This window comes from Pseudorca crassidens, chromosome 3 (genome assembly GCF_039906515.1).
Source record: "Pseudorca crassidens isolate mPseCra1 chromosome 3, mPseCra1.hap1, whole genome shotgun sequence".
NCBI classification, from domain to species: domain Eukaryota; kingdom Metazoa; phylum Chordata; class Mammalia; order Artiodactyla; family Delphinidae; genus Pseudorca; species Pseudorca crassidens.
Genome location: NC_090298.1, coordinates 64,766,670 through 64,792,023, shown reverse-complemented (window position 1 = coordinate 64,792,023; position 25,354 = coordinate 64,766,670). Strand labels below are relative to the sequence as shown.

The following is a 25,354-nucleotide window of genomic DNA, read 5'->3' as shown; positions in this document are numbered from 1 at the left end:
TCTTCTCAAGTGCACATAGAATATTCTCCAGGATAGATCACATGCTGGTCCATAAAGCAAGCCTTGGTAAATTTAAGAAAATTGAACTCATATTAAGCATCTTTTCCAACCACAATGCTATGAGATTACGAGTCAGCAGCAAGAAAAAAACTGTAAAAATTTGTAAAACTGTAAAAATTGGTAGGAATCCACCTGCCAATGCCGGGGACACAGGTTCGATCCCTGGCCCGGGAAGATCCCACATGCCACAGAGCAACTAAGACTGTGCACCACAACTACTGAGCCTGTGCTCTAGAGCCCGCGAGCCACAACTACTGAGCCCGCATGCCACAACTACTGAAGCTCACGTGCCTAGAGCCCATGTTCTGCAACAAGAGAAGCCACCACAATGAGAAGCCCGTGCACCGCAACAAACAGTAGCCCCTGCTCACCACAACTAGAGAAAGCCCACGCACAGCAACAAAGACCCAACACAGCCAAAAATAAATAAAATTAATTGAAAAAAATATCAGAACAGAAATAGAGACAAAGAAAACAACAGAAAAGATCAATGAAACTAAAAGCTGGTTCTTTGAAAAGATAAAATTGATACACCTTTAGCCAGACTCATCAAGAAAAAGGAGAGGGCTCAAGTCATTAAAATAAGAAGTGAAAAAGGAGAAGTTACCACAGACACCACAAAAATACAAAGGATCATAAGAGACTACTGCAAGCAACTATATGCCACTAAAATGCCTAGAAGATTTGGACAAATTCTTAGAAAGGTACAATCTCCCAAAACTGAACCAGGAAGAAACAGAAAATATGAACAGACCAATCACAAGCACTGAAATTGAAACTGTGATTTAAAAATTCCCAACAAACAAAAGTCCAGGACCAGAAGGCTTCACAGGCAAATCCTATCAAACATTTAGAGAAGAGTTAACACTTATCCTTCTGAAACCATTGCAAAAAATTGCAGAGGAATGAACACTTCCAAACTCATTCAGTGAGGCCACCATCACCCTGATACTAAAACCAGACTAAGATACCACAAAAAAAGAAAATGACAGGCCAATATCACTGATGACCATAGGTGCAAAAAATCCTCAGCAGAATACTAGCAAGCTGAATCCAACAATACATGAAAAAGATCATACACCATGATCAAATGGGATTTATCCCAGGGATGCAAGGATTTTTCAATATCTGCAAATCTATTAGTGTGATAACCACATCAACAAATTGAAGAATAAAAACCATATGATCGGACTTCCCTGGTGGCGCAGTGGTTAAGAATCTGCCTGCCAATGCAGGGGACACAGGTTCAAGCCCTGGTCCGGGAAGATCCCACATGCCGCAGAGCAGCTAAGCCCATGCACCACAACTACTGAGCCTGTGCTCTAGAGCCCACAAGCCATAACTACTGAGCCCATGTGCCACAACTACTGAAGCCCATGCACCTAGAGCCTGTGCTCTGCAACAAGAGAAGACACCGCAATGAGAAGCCTGCACACTGCAACGAAGAGTAGCCCCCACTCGCCATAACTAGAGAAAAGCCCACGTGCAGCAGTGAAGACCCAACGCAGCCAAAAATAATTAATTAATTAAAACAAGAAACATGATCATCTTAATTGATGCAGAAAAAGCTTTTGACAAAATTCAACACCCGTTTATGATAAAAACTCTCCAGAAAGTGGACATAGAGAAAATATACCACAACATAGTAAAGGCCATATATGACAAACCCACAGCTAACATCATACTCAGTAGTGAAAAGCTGAAAGCATTTCCTCAAAGATCAGGAGCAAGACAAGGATGTCCACTCTCAACACTTTTATTCAACATAGTTTTGGAAGTCCTAGCCACTGAAATCAGAGAAGAAGAATAAAGAAAAGGAATCCAAGTTAGAAAAGAAGTAAAACTGTCACTGTTTGCAGATGACATTATAGTATACGTAGAAAATCCTAAAGATGCTACCAGAAAACTACTAGAGCTCATCAATGAATTCATTAAAGTTGCAGGACATAAAATTAATACACAGAAATCTGTTGCATTTGTATACACTAAAAACAAAAGATCATAAAGAGAAATTAAGGAAATAATCCCATTTACCATCAAATCAAAAAGAATAAAATACCTAGGAATAAACCTACCTAAGGAGGTAAAACACAAACAGATGGAAAGGTATATATGCCACGTTCTTGGATTGGAAGAATCAATGTTGTCAAAATGACTGCACTACCCAAGGCAACCTACTGATTCGGTGCAATTCCTATCAAATTACCAATGGCATTTTTGCAGATTTAGAACAAAAAATCTTAAAATTTGTACGGAAACCCAAAAGACCCTGAATAGCCAAAGCAACCTTGAGAAAGAAAAGTAGAGGTGGAGGAATCAGGTTCCCTGACTTCAGACTATACTACAAAGCTACAGTAATCAAGACAGTATGGTACTGACACAAAGACAGAAAAATAGATCAATGGAACAGGATAGAAAACACAGTCTCTTCAATAAGAGGTGCTGGGAAAACTGGACAGCTACATGTAAAGTAATGAAATTAGAACATTCTCTAACACCATGCACGAAAATAAACTCAAAATGGATTAAAGACCTAGATGTAAGATGGGATACTATAAAACTCTTAAAGGAAAACATAAGCAGAACACTCTTTGACATAAATTGCAGCAAAATCTTTTTGCATCCACCTCCTAGAGTAATGAAAATAAAAACAAAAAGAAACAAATGGGACCTAGTTAAACTTAAAAGCTTTTGCACAGCAAAGGAAACCATAAACAAAACGAAAAGACAACCCCCAGAAAGGGAGAAAATATTTGCAAATGATGTGACCAGCAAGGGATTAATCTCCAAAATATAGAAACAGCTCATGCAGCTCAGTATCAAAACAAACAACCAACCAATCAAAAAATGGACATATCTAAATAGATATTTCTCCAAAGAACACATACAGATGGCCAAGAGGCACATGAAAAGGTGCTAAACATTGCTAATTATTAGAGAAATGCAAATCAAAACTACAATGAGGTATCACCTCACATCAGTCAGAATGGCCATCATCAAAAAGTCTACAAACAATAAATGCTGGAGAGGGTGTGGAGAAAAGGGAACCCTCCTACACTATTGGTGGGAATGTAAATTGGTACAGCCACTATGGAGAACACTGTGGAGGTTCCTCAAAAAACTAAAAATAGAGCTACCATATCATCCTGCAATCCCACTCCTGAGCATATATCTGGAGAAAACCATACTTAGAAAAGATACATGCACCCCAGTGTTCATTGCAGCACTATTTACAGTAGCCAAGACATGGAAGCAACCTAAACATCCAGCAACAGATGAATGGATAAAGAAAATGTGGTACATATATACAGTGGACTCTTACTCAGCCATAAAAAAGAATGAAATAATGCCATTTGCAACAACATGGATAGACCTAGAGATTCTCATTCTAAGTGAAGTAGGTCAAAGAAAGACAAATATCATATGATATTACTTATATGTGGTATCTTAAAAAATGATACAAATTAACTTATTTACAAACAGGAACAGACTCACAGACTTAGAAAACAAACTTATGGTTACTGAAGGGGAAAGCTGTGGGGGAGGGATAAATTAGTAGGTTGGGGTTAACATATACACACTACTATATATAAAATGATAATCAGCAAGGACCTACTGTATAGCACAGGGAACTCTACTCAATATTCTGTAACCACCTATATGGGAAAAGAATTTGAAAAAGAATAGATACATGTATACTTATAGCTAAATCACTTTGCTGCACACCTGAAACTAACACAACATTGTAAATCAAATATATTCCAATAGAAAAAAAATACATGTTGAAAAAAAAATCTTATGAAATACTCAGATGCACTCTGTAATTGTTACAGCACTTATTTTATAAATAGTTACAATATTCCTTTTTATTTTGTTTTACTAAATATGCTAGGCTCTTGGAGGTGTCCCAGGAAGTCAGCCATTACTTCCCAGTGGAATGGACCCAACTCGACAACAAGGTGACTGCTTGTAAAAGTGAAATTGATGTGCAAAATCTCAAAGGAAATCCTGTATTTTTTAAGGAAGGTTTTATTTGTACAGATATTCCATAATTATATCAGTTGCATTTTTACAGGTAACGTGGCCAAGTAATTATCTTTTTAGCTGACTCTTAATTATGTGTGATAGTGAGGGCAGTGATAACATAAGGAACAGAATAATTAAATATCCAGAATCTGTATTTTAACTAGTAACTTCTAAAACCTCTTGTATAACTTCAAACAAGTGAGACTCAAAGTGATTGTATCAATTGTGATTTTCTCTGCCTTTTTCAGATAGAGAGGTTAGTCCACCAGAAAGATAAGCAGGAGGAAAGAGGATGCTATGCAATAAGTAACTTACTTGGTAGTTTAACAAACCCAATAATCAGAGCTGTTTAGGTACCACAAATATGTATGGCTCTATTATACTATTCCAAGAGAAAAAAAGAGGAGCAAATGGTATGAGAGATGTAATTCAACACAGAATAGGAAGAACATTTCAATTTCAAGACATTAATGGAGAGTGTGGGTAAGTAGTGATAAGAGGTAGAAAACTGGCCATGGAAGCCAAGATGAGGTGATGTCAATAACTCAGTCCTTAGTAAATAAGATGTGACACCAGGCAGAGAGGAGGCTATAGCCTCCGGTTTAGCACTCATGCTCATTACATTGCTAATATCGTCATACTTTTTTTCTTTTTAGGACATCCAAATATGGGTGGGCCAATGCAGAGAATGACGCCTCCAAGAGGAATGGTGCCCTTAGGACCACAGGTAAATAAATAATCAGTGCATGAAGCTAGAGGCTGAGTTTTTTGCCTTCATCTTATACAAACAAACTGTATTATTTGCTGGCTTCTAGTATATACAATAAAGGCTTAATAACATGGTTGTTAGGCTCTTGAGGACATATCTATGACATGTCCAAATTGATGTAACAACAAACCATATTTTAACAGGTGCTACACATATGCCTTTGGTACATTGGAGAAAACACATTGTGTAGAAATACATTATAGTAATTATTAAAAATGATAACTATTACCCTTTTGTTAGTTCTATTGAGGAAATATAAAAAATTATAGTAATTATTATAAAAGATAACTAAGATAAGTTAAATAAAACCTAGTTGACTGAATTAAATAGAATAAGCAGCATAAAATATATTTCTAAATCTTTTATTAAAGAATTCCATTGACTATTATATACTACCATATTTCTTTACAGAATATGCAATCAATAGAGAACCTTTTAGAAATAAACACTGAAATGGGTCTTACTGAACACGCATAATACTATCAGTATACATTAGATGTTAGCCTACTTCTGTATCAAAATTTCCCAGAAGTATACACCAAGATTGAACCTATTCAGCTATTGATGACATTTTTAAGTATGCTGCTCCAGGATATCACTTATTTTAGCTAAAACATCCCTCTGTCTCTCTTGGGAAAACTGCATGGGGTAGAAACTAATGTTGTAATGTTATATTTCAAAGAAACTAATCCAGAATTCCGAATTTTAAATTTCTTCCTCAAAGGTCAGAGGTTAGTGTATCATAACATTGGTTAAAAGAATGAATTGATTTACTTTCTTTATTCTTTCCAAGAACAGACTTTATAAGTGATAATTTTAGGAGCTTGTTTCATGTATCTGCTTTAAAAATGTTAAGTATTTTGTTGTGTACCCAAAGGAGTCAGAGAATTAAGAATCTAACACCCATTGGTCTTAAGCTTTTTTCAGCTTAAGACCAATGTAGTGAAGAGGGATAGTAGTTATCTATTGGAATAACTGAATTCCTAGAAGAAATATATATAATTTGATTCTCAGGTAAATGTGACTTAGACCAAGGAGTTACTGCCAACATGTAATAATATACAGTTGACCCTTGAATAACATGGGAGTTAGGGGTACCAAACCACTGTGCAGTCGAAAATCCAGGTATAACTTTTGACTCCCTAAAACTTAATTAATAGCCTACTGTTAACTGGAAGCCTTACCAATAACATACGTAGTCAATTAACACATGTTTTATATATTGTTTGTATTATATACTGTATTCTTACAATAAGGTAAGCTAGAGAAAAGAAAATGTTATTACAGAACTCAAGAAAATACATTTACTGTACTGCACTATATTTTTCGATACCATAAGTTTATATCATCTGTTTATAAGATGAATCATCTTTCAGCATCTTCATCAATGTTGTCTTAAATGATACAAAACACTGTAGATATTATATATATTTCTAACACAGGACATCAAAAATGAAAAGATCATGTGAAAAAAATTCCTATTTATTTACAGGTATAACAATTCATGCATTGATAACAAAGAAGCAGCAATATGATAGCTTTATGGTAAACTAGCGTAATAATCAATGATTGCTTCATCATAGCCTATCCTATACACTAATGAATGAATCATTATAACATTTTTAAGGCATACAGTATTACAGTCATATTCACAATACAGTATTGTGAACATTGTTACATTTTTTTAAACCACTTACATGTGATGATAGGCTGATACATAGTTTCTCCTGTTGGGGTTGGTGGCAGGGGGAAGAGGGAGAGAGAGAGAGAGGCACATACTGTATAGTAATGTAGTTCTTTGAAAGCAAAATTATAAAACAGTAAGAAAACACATTATTAATTTTATATTACATACCACTCCCCTTATGCTTATATAAGGATGGACTTATGTCTACATGTATTTTATGCGTTCATGACATACCTAACTTTTTCTTAATTTTTTAGATATTTCTAGGCTATGTGGTTCATCTGCAAGTTTTTTCAAATTGTCACAAATCTACAAATTGTCACAAATCTACACTATTTTCCAATAGTGTATTTATTGAAAAAAATCCACGTATAAGTGGACTGGAACAATTCAAACCCATGTTGTTCAAGGGTCAACTGTATATATAATCTGTATTGGGACATGAAGCACAAATTTTTCAGAGATACCATATTACATGATAAGAAAAAGTGTTATGTAAATATTTGTGGGATCTTCAAAGTCATAAAAAACCCATTTCTTTTATTTAGGCTCAGTTATTTTCTATGTATTTTCTTAAGATCTTATAAAACCCTAATTTAGATATTTAAATTATTTTTTCCTATTTCTACTCATGTTAAGGATGATGATTTTTATGACCAACCATCATTAATCTATTAATGGCAGTTAGAATTTATAAGATCTGTAGGATATTTCACTGAATGAATATACTTTTAGTCTTTAATGAGCTAAGCCAACCAGTTTAGCTATATACAACTTGAAGGATTTTTTTCCTCAAAAGATTTTCATAACAGATGCATTTTAAATATACATCAAAAGTTGATGCCTGTAATTTATTCTTCATTCAGTTCTCTTACTTTTCAGCTAGCTGCTCTTTGAGTTTTTGTCATTCCAGACCAATATTTTCAATACTTTTAAAAATTAGAGTCTGATTTGAGTCAGTTTTGCAGTGTTTGAAAGATGAACCAATGCTCACCTAAGCTGTATGAATACTTAGATCTCATTTGAAAATGCAGAAGTAAAAAGCATATTGGTCTTTATATTTTATAAATATCTAGCCAAATATGTATGTGTTTTGTGTTATAAGTAAATTATGACAGAAAGTAAGAAAACATTTCTGGGGACTAATTGCTTATTGAAGAGTTTAACTAAGTTTATCATATAAGTACGAATTCTTTTCATTTTCACACCCAAAGAGAGTAGTTTATTTCTTCCATTTGGATTAATATCATTGCTATCTATTTCTTTATAATTTGGAGGAAGTAAAGTGTTTTGGTGTGAATTTACCTCAGAAACCAGAAATACCTACAACAACTTTTAAAATCACAGTATATAAGTATAAAAGGTTAAAGTAAATTATTTACAAATATCATGTACTTAAATGAAAATAGGAATCATATTCATATGAATGGTATAATAGGTAAAAAGTGAAGTAAAATTATTTGAATTAAGGGATTCTTGTAAGGTATTTACTCATAACACCTGGTATATGTAACATATGGATTTGAACTGTGAGCTTTATAATAAAAGTTAGCTGTGTTTCTTAAAAGATAATAGAAAAACAACTCTCATGACAGATATTTAATCCTATGGATGCTACTCAAGAACAGAATGTGTCTGCTTTTTTTGTATCCGAATTATAGAAACAGTCTCTTGAATATTGTTTCTAGCTTTATGCAAAATAAAATACATACCTCCTTTGTATCATAGATATGAGATACATAGATATTATGTATCATAATATCATAGATATTATTTCCACTATTTTTTCAGCTTAGGACCAATGTGGTGAAGAGGGACAGCAGTTATCTATTGGAATAATTGAATTCCTAGAAGAAATATATATAATTTGATTCTCAGACAATGCTGATGTAGGCAAAGTGCACACCTAGAACATAGTAAATATGTGATTAAAACCTACTGCATGGATGAAGAAATAAAACTTTGCTCCAAATGCTGGCATATTTCTTCCACCCCTTAATCTATTTTAAATCTACGTTCAGTAGTAATACACGATTTTTAGATTGATATCAGTATCCTTTCAATAGAAAAGCAGAATTATCCGCTTAATCAAGAAAAATGTCTTCCCTAATGCCATATTTGAAGTAATTTTTCTACTTGGCTTTTATAATAAGGTATACTTAGCTTGTCTGTGTTCTTAGGCTCAGCAGGTACCATATGATTAACAGAAAAATTCAACAAGACTGTCCAACTAGTTCTAATTCCTCTAGAAATCTGAAGGATAAATGAGTTATATACAAGTAGGAACATATCATGATTTCCAAATCAAATACTTGGGGTGGAGAAATAGTGAGATGGAAATATATGATAGGCTCTCATGTAAAGAGAGAGTAAACTAATCCTGTATTTTCAAATCTAAGATGGGAAGTGGAATTTAGCTCAGTATGGGGAAGAACTTGCTAGAAATTACACTGCCCAATCATGGAAAAACTCTTTATAAACTTTCCAAGCAGAGTCTGAACAGCCCTTTTGTCAGGAGCATTGCATTGGGAGAGAGATTAAACCAGATGGAATTGTATAGTTGCCATCAGCTTTAAAATTCAGTGATTCGAAATTAGCTCTTCACATTCTGCCTTTGTTACCAGTTAGAAAGCTAGCTGTTATTCTATCTTATCTTCCTGTTCTCTATATGCTTCAGATTCTTCACAAAATGAAAATATTTTGTACGTCTATCAAAATATGTGTTGGATAATTTCTTACTCATTTCCTATGACACTTGTGCACTGTCATACTTGAGCACTGGATGCACAAAGATGAGTAATACAGACTCTACCTTCAGGTACTTATTCTTTAGCAGGAGATTCAGATACATAAAGAAAAACAATTAGGCAGTAGGAAAAAAGTCAAGAAAAGAAATACGTGTACTCTGTCAGGGAGTCACTATGTCACAAGCATGTTAGGGTTGAGGGCTCAAGGGAAAATGAGAAGACTCATTTAAGTCAGTCCCTTATTAACAGTGATAAGAGTTAACAGCTACAGTTTTTGAGCACCAGGTATCATGCTTTTAATGCACCAAGCACTTTAATATGCGTTTTGTATGATTTCATTTTTCCTCCAACAAGCTTATAAGAGAGATGATATTTTCACTTTACAGATAAGGAAATAAAGGTTGAGCAGATCATTGGGAGAATCATTGGCCCACAATCACACATATAGAAAGAGGAGCAGAGGAAATAGGGCAGGGGCAAGAGAGATTCAAACCAGTATCTTTCCATGTCCAGAGCTAGAAGGAAAACTAACATTTTCCTTGATAAAACACAGACCACCTAAGATCAAAAATGAGGAGCAACCTTTTGTGTGAAGAATTTCTATTTTACTCTACCATTCAGATTTCGTTCCCAGTGACTAACTTTCTTCTCAGAGACTCCTTGGTAATACTGCTGCTGCCACACCCATGCTTGTTCCAGAGGTTAAGAGAAATAGCTATCTCTTTAACCAGTGACTCAAGTGTGGATAGACACCATTCTCTTATCCCATAGCATACACAATTGAGATGTTTAAATAAGATTTCTTGAAATTAAAAGTAAATAAAAAATGAGAAGAGCATGTAATTAGGTAATTTATTTACAAACTGTGTCTTACTCTCTGGAGTTAACAGACCTTCTCTCATTGAATATTTCCTTGTCATCTTAGCACCTACTACACAGAAGGCCATAGCAGATGAGTTATCATGAGTGTAAAAGCATACTGCATGTTTCTGAACCACAAGAAATTCAGCAGTCTGGAGGGTATAGTTGGGAGTAGGGGAAGAAGGTAAATATTATAGGAAATGGGGGCAGGAAATATAGGCTAGAGCTGATCTGTGAATAACACCATAGACCCATGCTGAAGTACAGACTTTATTTGATAGGCAGTGTGGGGCATCATGGCTTTTAAGTGACATAAATAGGACTGAGTTTAAGAAGCACAGTTCTGGAGGCAGTATGGAGAATAGATGGGGAAGGGGAGAGGCTAAGTCAGAGAGACCAACTAAGACAGTACAGTAGTCTCAGTAAATGACAGAGATGAGTGATACGAAGGAGGGCAGTATTTCAAGAGCTGTTTTACAGGTAGAATCAATAGACTTTGGTAACTTGACTGGATATGGAAATTGAAATAAAAGGAAGAAATATCAAGCTCTCAGAGGTTCTTAGCCTGGACTGCTGCATAGAAGGTGACGCCACAGAACTGATTGAGGAAGGCAATATAAAGAACACAGCTGTGAGAAGATAAAATTGAGGTTACCTTTAGGTATGTTGAGTGTGAAATGGTATCCAGATAGAAACAGCTGATAAGAAGTTCAACATATGAGTTATCTAAGAGCTTAGGAGAGACATCATGACAAAATAGATTTGAAATTCCTAACATATAAATAATTGTTGAACTAATGGTAGCAGGTAAGAGTACCCATAAATGTGTATTTATTTAAAAGAATGCTGTGGCTAGAACTTGGGGAAAAGCAACATTTTTAAGAGCTAGCAAAACAAAAGGAGCCAGCAAAGGAGATTGAAGAAGAGTGATCAGAAATGTTGGAGGAATAGGTGGTGTCAGAAAACCGAGCATGAAAGTAGTTGATGATGTCAAAATATATTAATATGATAATGTTAAAAGTAGTCTTTTGGCCCTTGTGGAAACTAAACTAAGCTAAGCTGATATGCATGTTAAAACATTAAAATGTTTTTATCCTTTGAATGCACATAATAGATATTGACAGAAGCCTGTTGAGTCATATAATTCATGCACACATATTTGAAGTATACTTTAGTGTTCATATATTTTTGTGTATCTGTATATTTGTACATTTCTCTCTTGGATATATTATTTTGTGAACAGAAGTTTGTATTCCACTTTCTTATGCTGGATTCACCTATTTGTTTTCAGACTTTATGTAATTTTTCTGAGTCAGACAATTTCAAACATGTTGACTAAGCCCTTTCTTTAAAAACAGAGTTTGGGATTTATGAAATATTTTGTTTGAAAAAGTTCACTGTTGTACAGATATCAGGAAATTAATAAAGATATGTTGAATATTATAATTGCAACTATACCTTAATCACTTAACATGCTCCAATGATTGTACATATTCATGTAGTTTTTAAAAGGCACAAACCAAAGTAATTGTTAAAATAGAAGCAAAAGTACAAGAGTGGACCCTTCTGAGAATGAATTGCACAGGCCTTATCCCATCAGGAGTTATGTAGGGAAATCATTAACCTGCTCTCCTTTCTTTCCCCCCTCCTCTTTGGTTTTGTTTTTTTGTTTTGTGGTAGTCTGACCCTTGGTTATCATTACAGAACTATGGAGGTGCAATGAGACCCCCACTGAATGCTTTAGGTGGCCCTGGAATGCCTGGAATGAACATGTAAGCAAAATGCTATATTATCCTGTAAAGTGTTCTCTTTTCTGTCTTCTAAAGTCACACCAATTTGCAACACAATTTAAGCTCAATTTCTGTGTAGTATAAAATGAAACTGTAGTATAAATGGACTGAACATGAGCTGTAGCATTTGCTTCATTTTCACCACATATTCTCCATGTTTTTCTTCCTTCCCTTGCAACCCTTAATTTTTTTCCATTTTCAAATGCCACAAATGCCAACTTTTAGCCTGATTTTCATGTTTATCATAAAAATGAGTCTTTTATAAATAAGCACATAATATTTATGTAGTCCATACAAAAGTATGAAGAGATGATGACGCCAGGACCATGACTTGACTTTACAGAAGTAGATGATGGAATATCGTTCATTTTAACACATATAGCGTGATTCCTATGAGTTTTAAATTCTTATAAATATATATATATATGTCTTTACTTTTGTTTTGTTGGGACCATTGTTAACCGAGGAAGAAGTCTCTCTGGTAGTTTCTTCTTTATTAAAGAACTTTCCATAGTATACTTTCTTTTGAAAATTCAAAATATACTTAGGGAGTAAACTAACAGTTTTTTTTGTTTTTTGTACTGAAAGGGCCTTTCAAGCCCAAAGAGAGTAGTTGCTTCTATCAGCCAATATAATGCAATTTGTTAAGGAATTTTTATTTATTTTTCATTATCTTACTAGCCCTCAAAGTTCCATATACGCCCAGAACTTGTGAATGACTTTCATTAATTGATTAGAGGATCCAAGTCCATGATGTAGCCTAAAGAAAATTTATCAGAAATAATGAAAGAGCTCTATATAGGGTTCTGGGTAGTTCCTCTAATATATTTCCCATTAGTCCATGTTTTGGTTACCTACCTATCAAATTAAACAACTCTGCCATCATTTAATAGCATTGAATATATGAGCTCTTTTGATGTACATAGGGATTTGTTTAAGTTTCTGGAACCATTTTCATGGAAAGCAGTTTTGCCTAAAATAGAAAATAGGTTAATAGGTGGATACCAGCCAGGCTCAAAACTAACAGAACAAGGGGAAAAAGTAGGTCAAATTTTCCTATCATGTCTTCTTACTTTTAAAGTAAAAATGGATAGACATGAAGTCTGACTTTTCTTAAATTCCTCAAAGGTTTAGGCTTATTAATGGTTTCTACAAAAAGGAGTGATATCTTGTGCTTATATCAAAAGCTGAAACTCTTAACAATAGGATTTAGATACATATAAAATTTACCTACCTAAGATTCTGACTTTAAAATAGAATGCCTTTTAAAGAATAATTTTGAATACTATGTATAGAGGTAAGGAGTATACATTTTGAATGCTATGATCAACCCAAAATTCTCTTTAAATGTTAAGAATGTATCTAATATCATTTTGTAGTGATGTGGTTGACTTTAGATCAACACAGTTTTGCTAGTATAGAGGAAAGTTATTCTCATATGACTATTAAGAGACTCAAATAGCTTAAAATTGTCTCATTCCTTTCTCACATACATTTAAACAGATACATAAGGGTACATTTAATTCCCTGGACTATGGAGACTAAAAGTATGGCTGAAAATTTCAAATGATTATTTTTGTTCATATTTGGGTTTCTCATTTAAATATACCCAGATATTTTAAAATATTTTTATTACATAATATTTTACTATTTATATAATATCTGTTTTTTAAAGAGTCTTTAAGCTTTACAGACTCAAATTTCCATTATTTGTTACTGTTGACTGTTATTTGGAGTCTTACACCATTTTCAGTTTTCTATAAATTAGGATTCAAGGACAATGAAATCACAAATATTTCCCTCTAACAGGGAAAGTTCTGAAGTATGGAAGGTCCAACCAGAGAGACTCATTCTCTTATTGATATTGGCCCCAAGAAAGCAAAAGTGAATTTAACAATAAAACATATTATTGTCTCCATTGTAGTCAAAAAATTTTATTGAAATTCACTTCATAATTTATTATTGTTAAAACAAACTAAATCTTACTGTATTATGGCAAGTAAGTATTTCTAACTGGAATTATGGCTCCCTTCATGTCACTGTTTTACATGTTGGCTAACTTAAAAATTAAAGGAAAAGGCATTAGAATAGTGTTACCTTAGGCTATGTTTTTAAGAGTCTAAGATATTTGTGTGTTGGGATCAGGAGGGATCTACTGGAGGATCATATCTGGATGAGGTTTCTTTAGCTCGTCACTTTTTATTATTTGACACCAAAGTATAATGACAGTAAGGAATACCAAACCCCAGTCATTAAAGTAACTAAATACCATAGTCTGTAACTGCAGCTTTCTCTCTTATATTGACACCAAACCATTGGGAACAAAATTCTGATAATTTTGTTGTTAAAAAAATATTGGTGACCTCTAAAGAAAATAGTTATTCTGATATGATTTTTACATTTCCATGCTCCAAACTCAGGATAAATCATATGTAGTGTCACCTAAAATTAAAATAAGAGTATACTTTTAATGTTTATATAACTAGTATTATATATTTAGAAAAAAATTTAATATCCAATTCAGTAGTTTAAAGTAGAATTTACAAACAACAGCCACAATGTAAATGTTTTCAAATGCATTATAGATTATTTTTTAAAGAAAATTATATTTCTAAATAAACTACAGTTTTACAAATTTCAAAAGAGTGTAGGATTCAGTATTAAAATATTTCTAATTCAACTTTGTATACCTTGCTATTTTATAGAAACTAAGAGGACAAATAATTTCAAAGGATCTAGACTTTCTTGTTCTAAATCACATCCTATAGAATTATAAAGTTTGTATGGTTATTATCTCGAAATGACTGAATTACAGAAAAAAAAGAGAATTTTTCTCTTTGGTAGTCATGGTTGCCTTGATTTAATCATATCCATATACCCTTACCAAAAATTAAAGACTTCTTTTAAATTTCATTTTTCTCTTTATTTTTAAATGAGGCTAACCTGATTCTACTTCAAATTATACTTATGTAGAAATGTACATTCAAAATAATGCCTGTGTAATAGTTTGTAGATTACTCTCTTGATAATACTGATGGCCCTCAAAAGGAGTAGGAATTACCACACTTAAGAAGTTGTTCTAATAGAACTACTCACTACTATAACCCCCACTTTATTTAGCGGTATTTGCAAAACTGAAAATGTTTTCAAACACAATGGTAATGGTGGGGTAAATTTAGCTTATTCAAATGAGTTAACATTTAACCCATTACATTAAAATGTAACAATATGAAATACATGGTGAGCTGAGATTAGATTAGTATTTGTCAAACAATTGAACTGCATAAAAGGTATTTTATGGTTCTTAGAATAAATTTAACATTTAACTTCATCTTATTTAATTTGTATTTACTTAAGTAAAATGTTTAATTATTTTAACATTTAGTTTAGCACATTAATTTAACATTAAACAAATTTTTAACTAACAAAATTATTTTATATTTAATATCTCTTATTCATACAGTCCTTGTTTAAACATAATATTTCAAAATATGAGATTGTCTGCATGTTGTTGCATACAAATTTTTCCCATGATTTGGATATATAGTATATTTTTATGTTGTTTTAAGATAAATATTTTCCAATTTCTTTACTGTGTTTTATTTAACGTCAAACAAGTCAAGTGTTTTACTTGATCAGCGTATATCTTATGCTTTACCTCAGTTTCTGTCCATTAAGACACTGAATCCTCTATGTAAAATCACCTTTCCAAAGTGTTCCAGTAACTAATTGTAAAGTCCTCGTCATTATCCTAGAGAGGAACTATTTCCAGAGACAATACACGTGCCCCTCACCTTCTCCCTATGCATGATACTTTGACCAAGTCCATTCTGGTCAAAAGGGGACTTGCACTTGGGCATCCTAATAGAGCCTAAGGACACAATTTTTCATGCCCTTCCCTGCTGTTTACATTCCTGGGGAACCCCAAAATAATACCCAGAACAGTTCTAAATATTCCAAGCAAACATGGGTAATATAGCTAACTTGGACAGCCTCTATCTAGCATTTAGAACTTTAGGTTTAAGGTCCCTAGGATAAGAATCAGGGGACTTTTTTTAAATTAAAAAATATCGCAGTGTTTTCATTGAGATTAGAGGAAAAAGGGGAATTTTGAGTGACTCTAATTAGAGAAGACCTGCTGACAGTAGTCTACTTTTTATCAGGCAGTATATATTCAGGTACACTTAATACTAAAAAGCAAATGGACAAGAGATGTTTTTAATTTAATTAGGCATTAATTTTGTTTTAAAAGCTTTATGTCCTTTTAAGCTATACAATAGGGAACATTCTCCCTCGCCCTAACATGAAGTAATATATTGACATACATTAGCATAGATTATCTCCTATTTTTCCCCAAGATTTACCCTGGCCACTGTCTTGAGCTACAATTATGAAAACAAGAAATGTGTTTCCCTTGTTTAATAGTAACCAAATCATCACCAGCACCGAAAGATAGACTGATATATAGATGTATAAAGTAACATGATATTCTATGCAATTTTCTGAAGAGGAGGCAAATTTAGATACCTACTATGTACATTTATTCATTTGTAGCTTAAGAGCAATCATTTTATGTATAATGATATTTCACAAATAATTTCATTTTCATTTTGAATGATACATGCAGCACTTAGTATTGTCACAATTATCTTTTATATTTATCTCATAATTAGTGATGAAGCTGTTTAAAACAGCTGTAAAACAGTGAAAGCTGTTTGGGGGAATGATAAAATTTTTGGATTTTAGAAATAAAAAAGCTGTGAAAATATAAAGAGTAATTTCAGTGCTGGACTGGAACTGCATGGTAACTGAATTATAAATGTTTGTATTTTATGATGTCATTGCTTACTGTGAAACATTCAGAGCATCAGTTAAAATTTCATTTGTCATTTTGTCTTACAGGGGTCCTGGTGGTGGTAGACCTTGGCCAAACCCAACAAATGCCAACTCAGTGAGTATATGTATTTTTTTCATTTTCTTTGCACTTTGTAGCATTTAACAACAAAAATCTGTTGCTTTTGAAAGCCCTGCAATTGGTTATATTAACCTTTTTTTTAAGAAATCATTCAAAAAATAAATTTTTATATGTTTTTAGAAAAATATGTATAACTTTTGAAATTATGTGATTTTTTTCACTTCAAGGTCTAATGTAAACATGCATTCTATGTAGATTACCAGGCCCTCAAAAATAGAGGAGTAGTGTGATTTAAGGATACTCTACGGTAGCCTACATTTATCGTAAAATTTATCATATAATGAATTCACCTTCTCAAATAACTATAATAATTACTAAGTTGCCAAATAAAATCAATCTCAGTTATTATTATTATATTTGCTGTTCTGGTTATACCTATTTGCTCTCTCGCTGCCCCAAGAAGGAAGTACACATTTACCTTGTGCCTGTGGGCTAAACTGCCATCCTTACACTTGTATCTATGTATCTGACATCATGGGAATTTTCCTTACAAGTTTTGTGGCCATGATTTGACTGCGTAAATATTTTTGTCTCTTATTAATGTCACAAATATAGGCACAGGTTAAAAATGAAGCTTTCAATCTTAAAATTAATATCGATATGATTTTAAATTTAATGACCCTGGAGATTTTTTTCTTGACTTTTGAAACCTTGAGTTCTTCAATCTGCGAGAGAGCTCTGCTCTGTACATTTGTGTAGTATGTGCACTGCACAAAGATGCCTGAGTCTAGGGAGTCAAAAGGAGGCTGAAATATAGCTGTTTTCCACTTGTGAAGTCTATGGATTCTGCCCAGAAGGGATGCCTTTTGCTAATATGCAGAGGTACCTTCACTGACTAGCAGTGGCCTTAATGCTAAATAAACATGAAACTGATTCAATGTTTAATGTTAATTTAAACTTAAAGAAAATTTAAAGTGAAGTGTGGGTGGTATAGAAAGAATCATCCTAAATCCATTGCTATTCTAAAGCAGAAATCACTTTCTTCTCAATTAAGTAACTGTCATTTTTTTAGAGAAAACATTTACTTTATATTATCTGCCTGTCTCTTAGTTTCAATAGCTATTACAGTTGCTAATTAAATAATATTGTTTGGGGTGGAGAGTGTGATGTTGCTGCTTCCGTTTGGGTCTTCAGTTCACTATTTAAGTTCAACAAATCTTCTAAGATACCATTTTACCTGATTATGTTGTAATATGACTATCTTTTCTCCTCCAAATTTCTTTTAGTCTGCTTATATACTTTTGACTAGTTCACATTTCTATTTGCCTCTTGTTATATATGCCTTTCAGATTTCAAGATTTCACTTTTAAAAGGCATCTAACTAGCAGCTCAAGATACTTTCTTTGAACTCCCCATTAAAATACCTATAAAGGTGCAGAAAAACAAATTTTTAATAACAGTGAAAACTCTTCAAATCTTCTTATTGTCAGAATCTGGAAAGAATTTCTGTTATCTACATGTCTGATGAAACTGGGTTAAAAAGCACAATCGACGACCCACCTTAGCTAGTAAGCCTTCCTGCCTACAAGCAAGAGGACCCTCTCTCCTTCCTCATTGCCAGCTCAGCCAGCCATCCCCTCCACTGCCCACCTCCTGCAGGACCTCCTTTTGTACACCTATCTGGAGGTACTATCCTCCAAAAGCCACCGAGGAAGGTGGGCAGGATATGATACTAAAGGTGGTGCATTGCACCTAGTGGGTATGTTATCCAAGTGAAGAGTATTAGGTAGAGGCAGAGATGAGGAGAGAGTTATGCTTTCTGATCATTTTTAGTTTTTAGATACCTAAACAACTCTTGGGGATTTCACAGAGCCGAGCACGTGGATAGGAGAATGTACTGTATCAGGGCAGCAGCTCTGCATTATTTTAGACCCTGAGAAACACTAGGCGTTAGGGAAGGAGCTGTGCATATCAAACTACTGAACAACCACTGTGAAATGGGCATTTGGCCAGCACACATGTAGGCACATAATCAAGTTGAAAGCAGTCCCTTCTGTTAATATATACCGCATATGGGTACACTTCCCCCCAAAGAATTTGAATAGGGAAAAGTTGTGAAGGAACACCTATACTTTTCTCTTTGGAAAAAGAAAGGAGTCATCATCCTGAGCACAGAAAGGAAAAGCATTCCTCTGAATATGATAGATTATGAGAAGAAAAAAACCAAAGACAACTGATGACTTTCTAGCAAAAACATAAGGCTTACATGAAGCAAAGCAAAAGTATTAAAGAGAGATTCTTTTCCCCTAAGCACCATTGATTATGTTGTAGTGACAATTTATCTGTATTATTTTGAATTCCAAGTTCTTTTGACTTTTTGTCCATATTTAAAATTACAAATACTTTTCATTTGGTATCAATACAGTAAGCCTCTGGCTCCTCAGAGCAGCACATTAAAGTGGCTGGCTGTTTTGTTTTTGTTGTTTCCAAATATGTTTTATATACTTTTTTTTCTTTTAAATACTTTGTGTTTCCTAAAAACAAAGACATCTTTCATAACCATAGTATAAGGATCAAAATTTAAAAATTAATATTGATGTAATCCATTTTCTAAGCTGTACACCTTATTTTGATTTCACCAGTTGCCCCAACAATATCCTTTGTAACAAAAGAAAATCCCAGTTCACTTGCTGCACTCATCTGGCATGTCTCTTTGTCTCCTTTAACCTGGAACAGGTCCCTTAACTTTTGTCTTTTGTAAACTTGGAGTTTTGTTGACTGCAAGCCAGTTATTTTGTAGAATGTCCCATAAGTTGGTCTTGGCTGATGGTTCCTCACGATTAGATTCATGTTATATATATTTGGCAGGAATCCACAGAAGTAATTTTGTGATTTGCTCAGTGCATCATTTCAGGGGGCATATGATGGTGATTTATCTATTACTTGTGATGTTAACTTTGATCACTTAGTTAGATGATGCTTGTTAGGTTTCTCCTAGCTTGTTAAATTACTATTTTTCCCTTTGTAATTTTCAACCTGTGAAGACATACTTTGACACTATCATAAAGATCCTACTTTAATCTGCTACTTTTAGTATCCATTGATGAATCTCGCCTGAATCGTTTTTTTGCTGTGTTGGTTGCCGAATGTCTACTTTCTAATTCTGTCTTTCCTTCTCCACTTATTAGTTGACTTTCTACTATAAGAGATTTTCTTTCTTCTCCAATCATTCATGTAATCCAAGGTACTCGTGGATTCTTACCTTGTCCAATAGGTTTTTTTAATACTAAAATCATTTCAGATTTGTCCAGTTAAAACCCTTTCAGGTTGGATCATTTGTCCTTTTAACATGACCCCATTATTCTTTGAGCATTTTGAAGCTCATATTTTCCCAGTCTTAGCCTTGGAAACAGCCATTTTTTAAGGGTCCCTGGTTCCTTTTAGTGGAGAGTGGTATTTAGAACCCATTGGAGTAATCTAGCTTCTAACTCTCTCAACCAACAGAACTAGGATACAGATGTATGTATACACACACACACACACACACATCTATATCTTTCTGTATCTCTACATATTAAAACCATGAGTGCACACTGCAGCACTATTTATAATAGCCAAGACATGGAAGCAACCTAAATTTCCATCAACAGATGAATGGATAAAAGAAGATGTGGTACATATATACAATGGAATATTACTCAGCCATAAAAAAGAATGAAATAATGCCATTTGCAGCAACATGGATGGACCTAGAGATTATCATACTAAGTGAAGTAAGTCAGACAAAGACAAATATCATATGATATAACTCATATGTGGAATCTGATTTTTAAAAAATAATACAAATGAACTTATTTACAAACAGAAACAGACTCACGGATATCGAAAACAAACTTATGGTTACCAAAGGGGAAACGTGGAGGGGAGGGATAAATCAGGAGCTTGGGATTAAAATATACACACTACTATATATAAAATGGATAATCAACAAGGATCTACTGTATAGCACAGGGAACTCTACTCAATATTCTGTGATAACCTGTATCAGAAAAGAATCTGAAAAAGAATGAATCTATGTATATGTATAACTGAATCACTTTGCTGTACACCTGAAACTAACACAACATTGTAAATCAACTTTTATCCAATAAAATTTTTTTAAAACCCCGTGAGTGCACACTGGTGCTTCAACTTCAATTCAGTACAACAGAGTTCATTCTAGACTTTCTGCTTTCCAGGTTTATACTTCACTTCTCTGAAAGTGAGAAATCTACCAACCATTATCCACAATACATTTATTTATCTGCTTAATCTTTATCTTTACATAGTTTTGTCATATACAAGTGTTTTGATCAAAAATGTTTTTGGCACTGTTTTGCATGGCAGCAGGAGAAACATTTTTAAGGACAAATTTATGTTTTTAATTCAAAATAAGAGTACGATTTTTTACTTTTAACTTCCTTCACTCTGAGCATTACAGTACTGGCCTCAGATTCTTACTTGGAAGCTTATTTACAAGTCTACCAACCATTTTTTTTTCTTTTTTATGTTTTTCACAAAGAACTGTGCATTTGGGTTGAACTATAAAGCAAGTTCTAATCATTAAGTAGCAAGCACTTTTATCAAAAATATCTTAATTAGCTTTGTCTGCAGACACTTTTGATTACAAGGTATAGAAAACTAACCAAACTAGGCTCATATTGAAAGAGAATATTACTGGATCGTGTATCTGAAAAGTCCAGATATAAATTTGCTTTGGGGTACATTTGGTTCCAAGTATTCAAATAACATCATCAGACACTGCCTCTATTCATTGCTTACCTTTGTTCCACTCATCTGGCAAGAAGGCCCTGTGAAGCTCCAGATTTATATCCTCACAGCTCCCTGTTGAGTACAAAAGAGCGCAACTCTTATCAGTTAAGCACAGGTATTGGGAATAACTAACTGAACTGGATTCACTTAGCTTGGGTACATAGACTCATTCATGAACCAGTTATGTACAATGCTCTATCGGCCAGGCCTAGGTCACACACCCACTTCCTGAGCCCCACCCGAGCCACATGGAAAAATAAGGGAGGTATGGTTCAAAGAGAATTCAAGGAATTGTTGGCAAAAGAGGGGATAGGCAGAAACGACAAACGTTCAGTATAGCATTGTATTCATCAACTCACTAGCTGGACAGATAGAAGAGAAAACCCCTTTAAGGAAAAATGAGGATCTACTACAATGATTAAGCCTAAGAGAAATACAAATATTTTACTCCAAATAGACTCTGCCCTGTACAAATAGATGCTCATTTTTTTTAAAGAGCATTACAAAATAATAGAATATTTTCAACTTTACACTGACACAGATAATGTTCCCCTTGCGATTTCTGGTGAACTGAATTTCAGTGCTTTTAAGGTAGTTTTGAAATTCACAGTTGACGAAAGCTACTTAGCTAAAATATAAAGCTACTTAGCTAATCTTTTTTTTAATGAAGCCAAAAAACTTCTTGTTATTCTGCTGTTCCCCCTACCACAGCACCAGTCATGGATATTAGGAGTCAGAATATTTGGATTGTTGTCACAGCTCTTGAATTTTCTGTCTAGCTTAACCAGACAATACATATGGCCCTTAATTTTATCATCTGTCAAATAAGAGATTCTTGTTCTATGATTCTGATCTTCTACCTCTCTGGTCTTGCTTATCTTCTACATCTGCATTTTCATCTTTCATTTCATATTAATGGTTATTTTGTGTAGCATATGGGAGAGGGGTGGAGGGATGAGATTAATTACATTGGGAAGAATCTGGTCACTAGAGGTGGAGAAAGGCCTGGACAAAAGTAAAGAGAAAGGGAAATGCAGGCAATGTGTGAGAAAAAATTATTAGATTCTTAGTGGCTGGGAACATAGATTTGGAAGGCAAAGCTGGAAAAAGAAAAATGGGACCATGATGTGTTCAGGGCTCTGAATGCTGAGAAATCTGTAATTATCATCTGTGTGGAACAGAGCTGTGTTTTAGGAAGATAGTATATAAAATGGACACATAGGGAAACAATATTAGGAGAGTATAGTAACAGACCTTATAAAATGTTGTCAGAGCCTAAGGTAAAAGCAGTGGAGAAAGGATGGCCGAGATAAATGTCTCACATAGAATCAAAAATACCTGGTGACTTGTTGGACTTGAGGATAAAGAAAGTGAAGAAGTTGAAGGTGATTTCAAGTCTTTGAACATTATAACATAATGTGTTATAATTTAAATATATAACCTTCAACCTCTGCTGAGTCCTCACTGATGTGTGTGACCAGCAATTTTTTTTAACTCTTCTTTAGTCGCCTGCCTTTCCTGCACTTCTTATCTTTGGCCCCTTCTCTATTAGCTAAACTTGTCTCATATTTTATAGAGGAAAAAAAACAAAACACCATTGACTCAAATTTCTTCAAATTCTACCCTTACCTCCAATATTATAAGACCTTTAATCGTTTTTCTTTCCGCTTGTCTCAGAAATGTTCTCAACGCTAACTGTTTTATCTGTTCTCTTTATTCCATGTCTTGATGTCTCTACATATCTTGCTCATTCATTTTCTAAAGGAGTTTTCATCAATCCCTTTCCATTGGCTGGAACTTTCCCTAACACTGTGCCAATGAACAAAATCCCAAGACAACCTTAAAACCCCCAGTCTTTCACTCCTCTAGAGTTGGGAGGGGGCAACTGATAGAAAACTTCTCTCAACCCTTCCTCAGTCTCAAACCACCATCCAGTGTCTCTCACACATTGAATCCCTCACCACCATTCTCCTGGACAGTGAATTCCTTGATCCTCTTTTCCATTTCATTACTATGTGGTAGTGCAGTGCCTGAAATATAACAGGTGATGGACGAAGATTGATTGAATTGACTTCTCAACTGTTTCAATTCCCATGAAAAGTACTATTCTGAAGGTTACTAGTCACCTTCTACTTACTAACCAAAAATAATGACTTATTTTCTGTCCTCATCATACCTGACCTTTGAAATATTTGATACCTTGGTTTTGTTTAAATGTCTCTTCATTTCTTTTCTCGATTTAAATAATGTGTTTTTTTCCATATTTGTACTAGCATATTCCTTTTTATTATTTATTCTTAGGTGTGTCACAGAAAGGTTGAAAGACTTGAGCCTGACAGAGCTCAAAAATAAGCCCAGTTTAGGCATTTCCTAGCCAAGCTGCCCCAACTCCTTGCTTCTTGAAAGTCTAACTTGCTTGACTTTTTATGAGATATTTTCTCCTGATTTTCCTCCAGTCACATTATCCGCCCTTTCTTAACTAGTAATGTTCTTTAATTCCAATCTTGGGCTTTTTTTTTTCATTTTAACATTTTCAACTATCACTAAATCTAATCAAATCCTAGATTAAAGTCTCGTGCCCAGCACAAAATGGAAATTTATTCAATTGAAGCTTTCTCTCTAGTCCTATCTCCAATGAGTTCTAGACCTCTGTTTCCAAATATCTGTTGATCAGATCTAACTCAGTGTCTATTAGTGCTTTCCAATTCGACATGTCAGGTATTCCCCAAACTTGTCCCCCACTTCCTAAATTCCCTATATATAAATTAGTAGCACCATCATCCACCCAGTCAGCAAGTTGGAAACCTTAGAATCACCTTAACTTCTCCCTTCCCTTGTCCACCACACCCAGTTTGTCATCAAGCCCTGCGGAGTACATCTGTGAAAAGTCTGTCAAATTCTCTTACTCCTACTTATCTTGATCAGCCCTGCCTAGAACACTTTTTACCATCTCTTGCCTAGACTTTTTGCAATGGTCTCCTAAATTGTATTCATGTTCCATAATGCCTCTAGAGTTATCTTACTAAAACATAAATTTGAACATGTCTCTCTAAAGCCTGTGACTCCCTATTTCCAACAGCATAAATCCAGTCTGACCATATAGCCTCATCATCTACCACAATCCCCTGTACATCCCACACTGCAACAACTGTGTAAAATCACATATACCATTTCCCTAATAAACCGTGTACTTTCACATTTCTTTTTCAAATGCTGATCCTTCTCTTTGTCTTTCTAATGGACCCCCACCCTCTCTAAGTCCTAGCTGCCCAGCTCAAATAACGTCTTCTATACCCACACAGTACTTCTACCTACATTGTCATATTTTGTTTCTCAGGCTAGGCTGGCAGATGCTGATGTAATTTACAAGAATGCAGGTTCCATAAAGCGCTAGGGATAGGAGCCCAAATCCTCCTTTCTCTTAATGAGGGCAACAAAGACTATGAGGTAGAAACAGTGAGGGTAAGCCAAAATTAAAGAGGAATTGTGATGGGATAAGATTCTGGTTGGAATATAGAATGTTATTTGTGAGTGCCATGAGGAACAAGAAAAATGTCAGTCAGGAAAGTTGTTTAGATCTCTGTGCAAAACCTTTTAGGATGTATTCGTGCTCAGAAATGGAAAAGGGGGGTATATTGGAAAGGAAAGGAAAGACAGTGAGTGTAAATTCCAAAGATCTAAAGAGTG

General features: G+C 34.3%; 1 protein-coding gene across 7 annotated transcripts in view; it reads left to right on the top strand.

Moving 5' to 3' along the window:
- Nucleotides 1-25,354, top strand: part of SSBP2 (single stranded DNA binding protein 2) — a 306,203-nt gene that overhangs the window by 246,668 nt on the left and 34,181 nt on the right. For 4 of the 7 annotated variants that reach the window (XM_067731157.1, XM_067731154.1, XM_067731151.1 and 1 more), the window contains 4 exons: nt 3,953-4,019; nt 4,743-4,813; nt 11,831-11,922; nt 16,843-16,891. In XM_067731157.1, coding sequence (XP_067587258.1) covers nt 3,953-4,019; nt 4,743-4,813; nt 11,831-11,922; nt 16,843-16,891 — 279 coding nt within the window. The remainder of the gene's footprint in view (nt 1-3,952; nt 4,020-4,742; nt 4,814-11,830; nt 11,923-16,842; nt 16,892-25,354) is intronic. The other 3 variants (XM_067731155.1, XM_067731153.1, XM_067731152.1) reach the window with 1 other exon arrangement.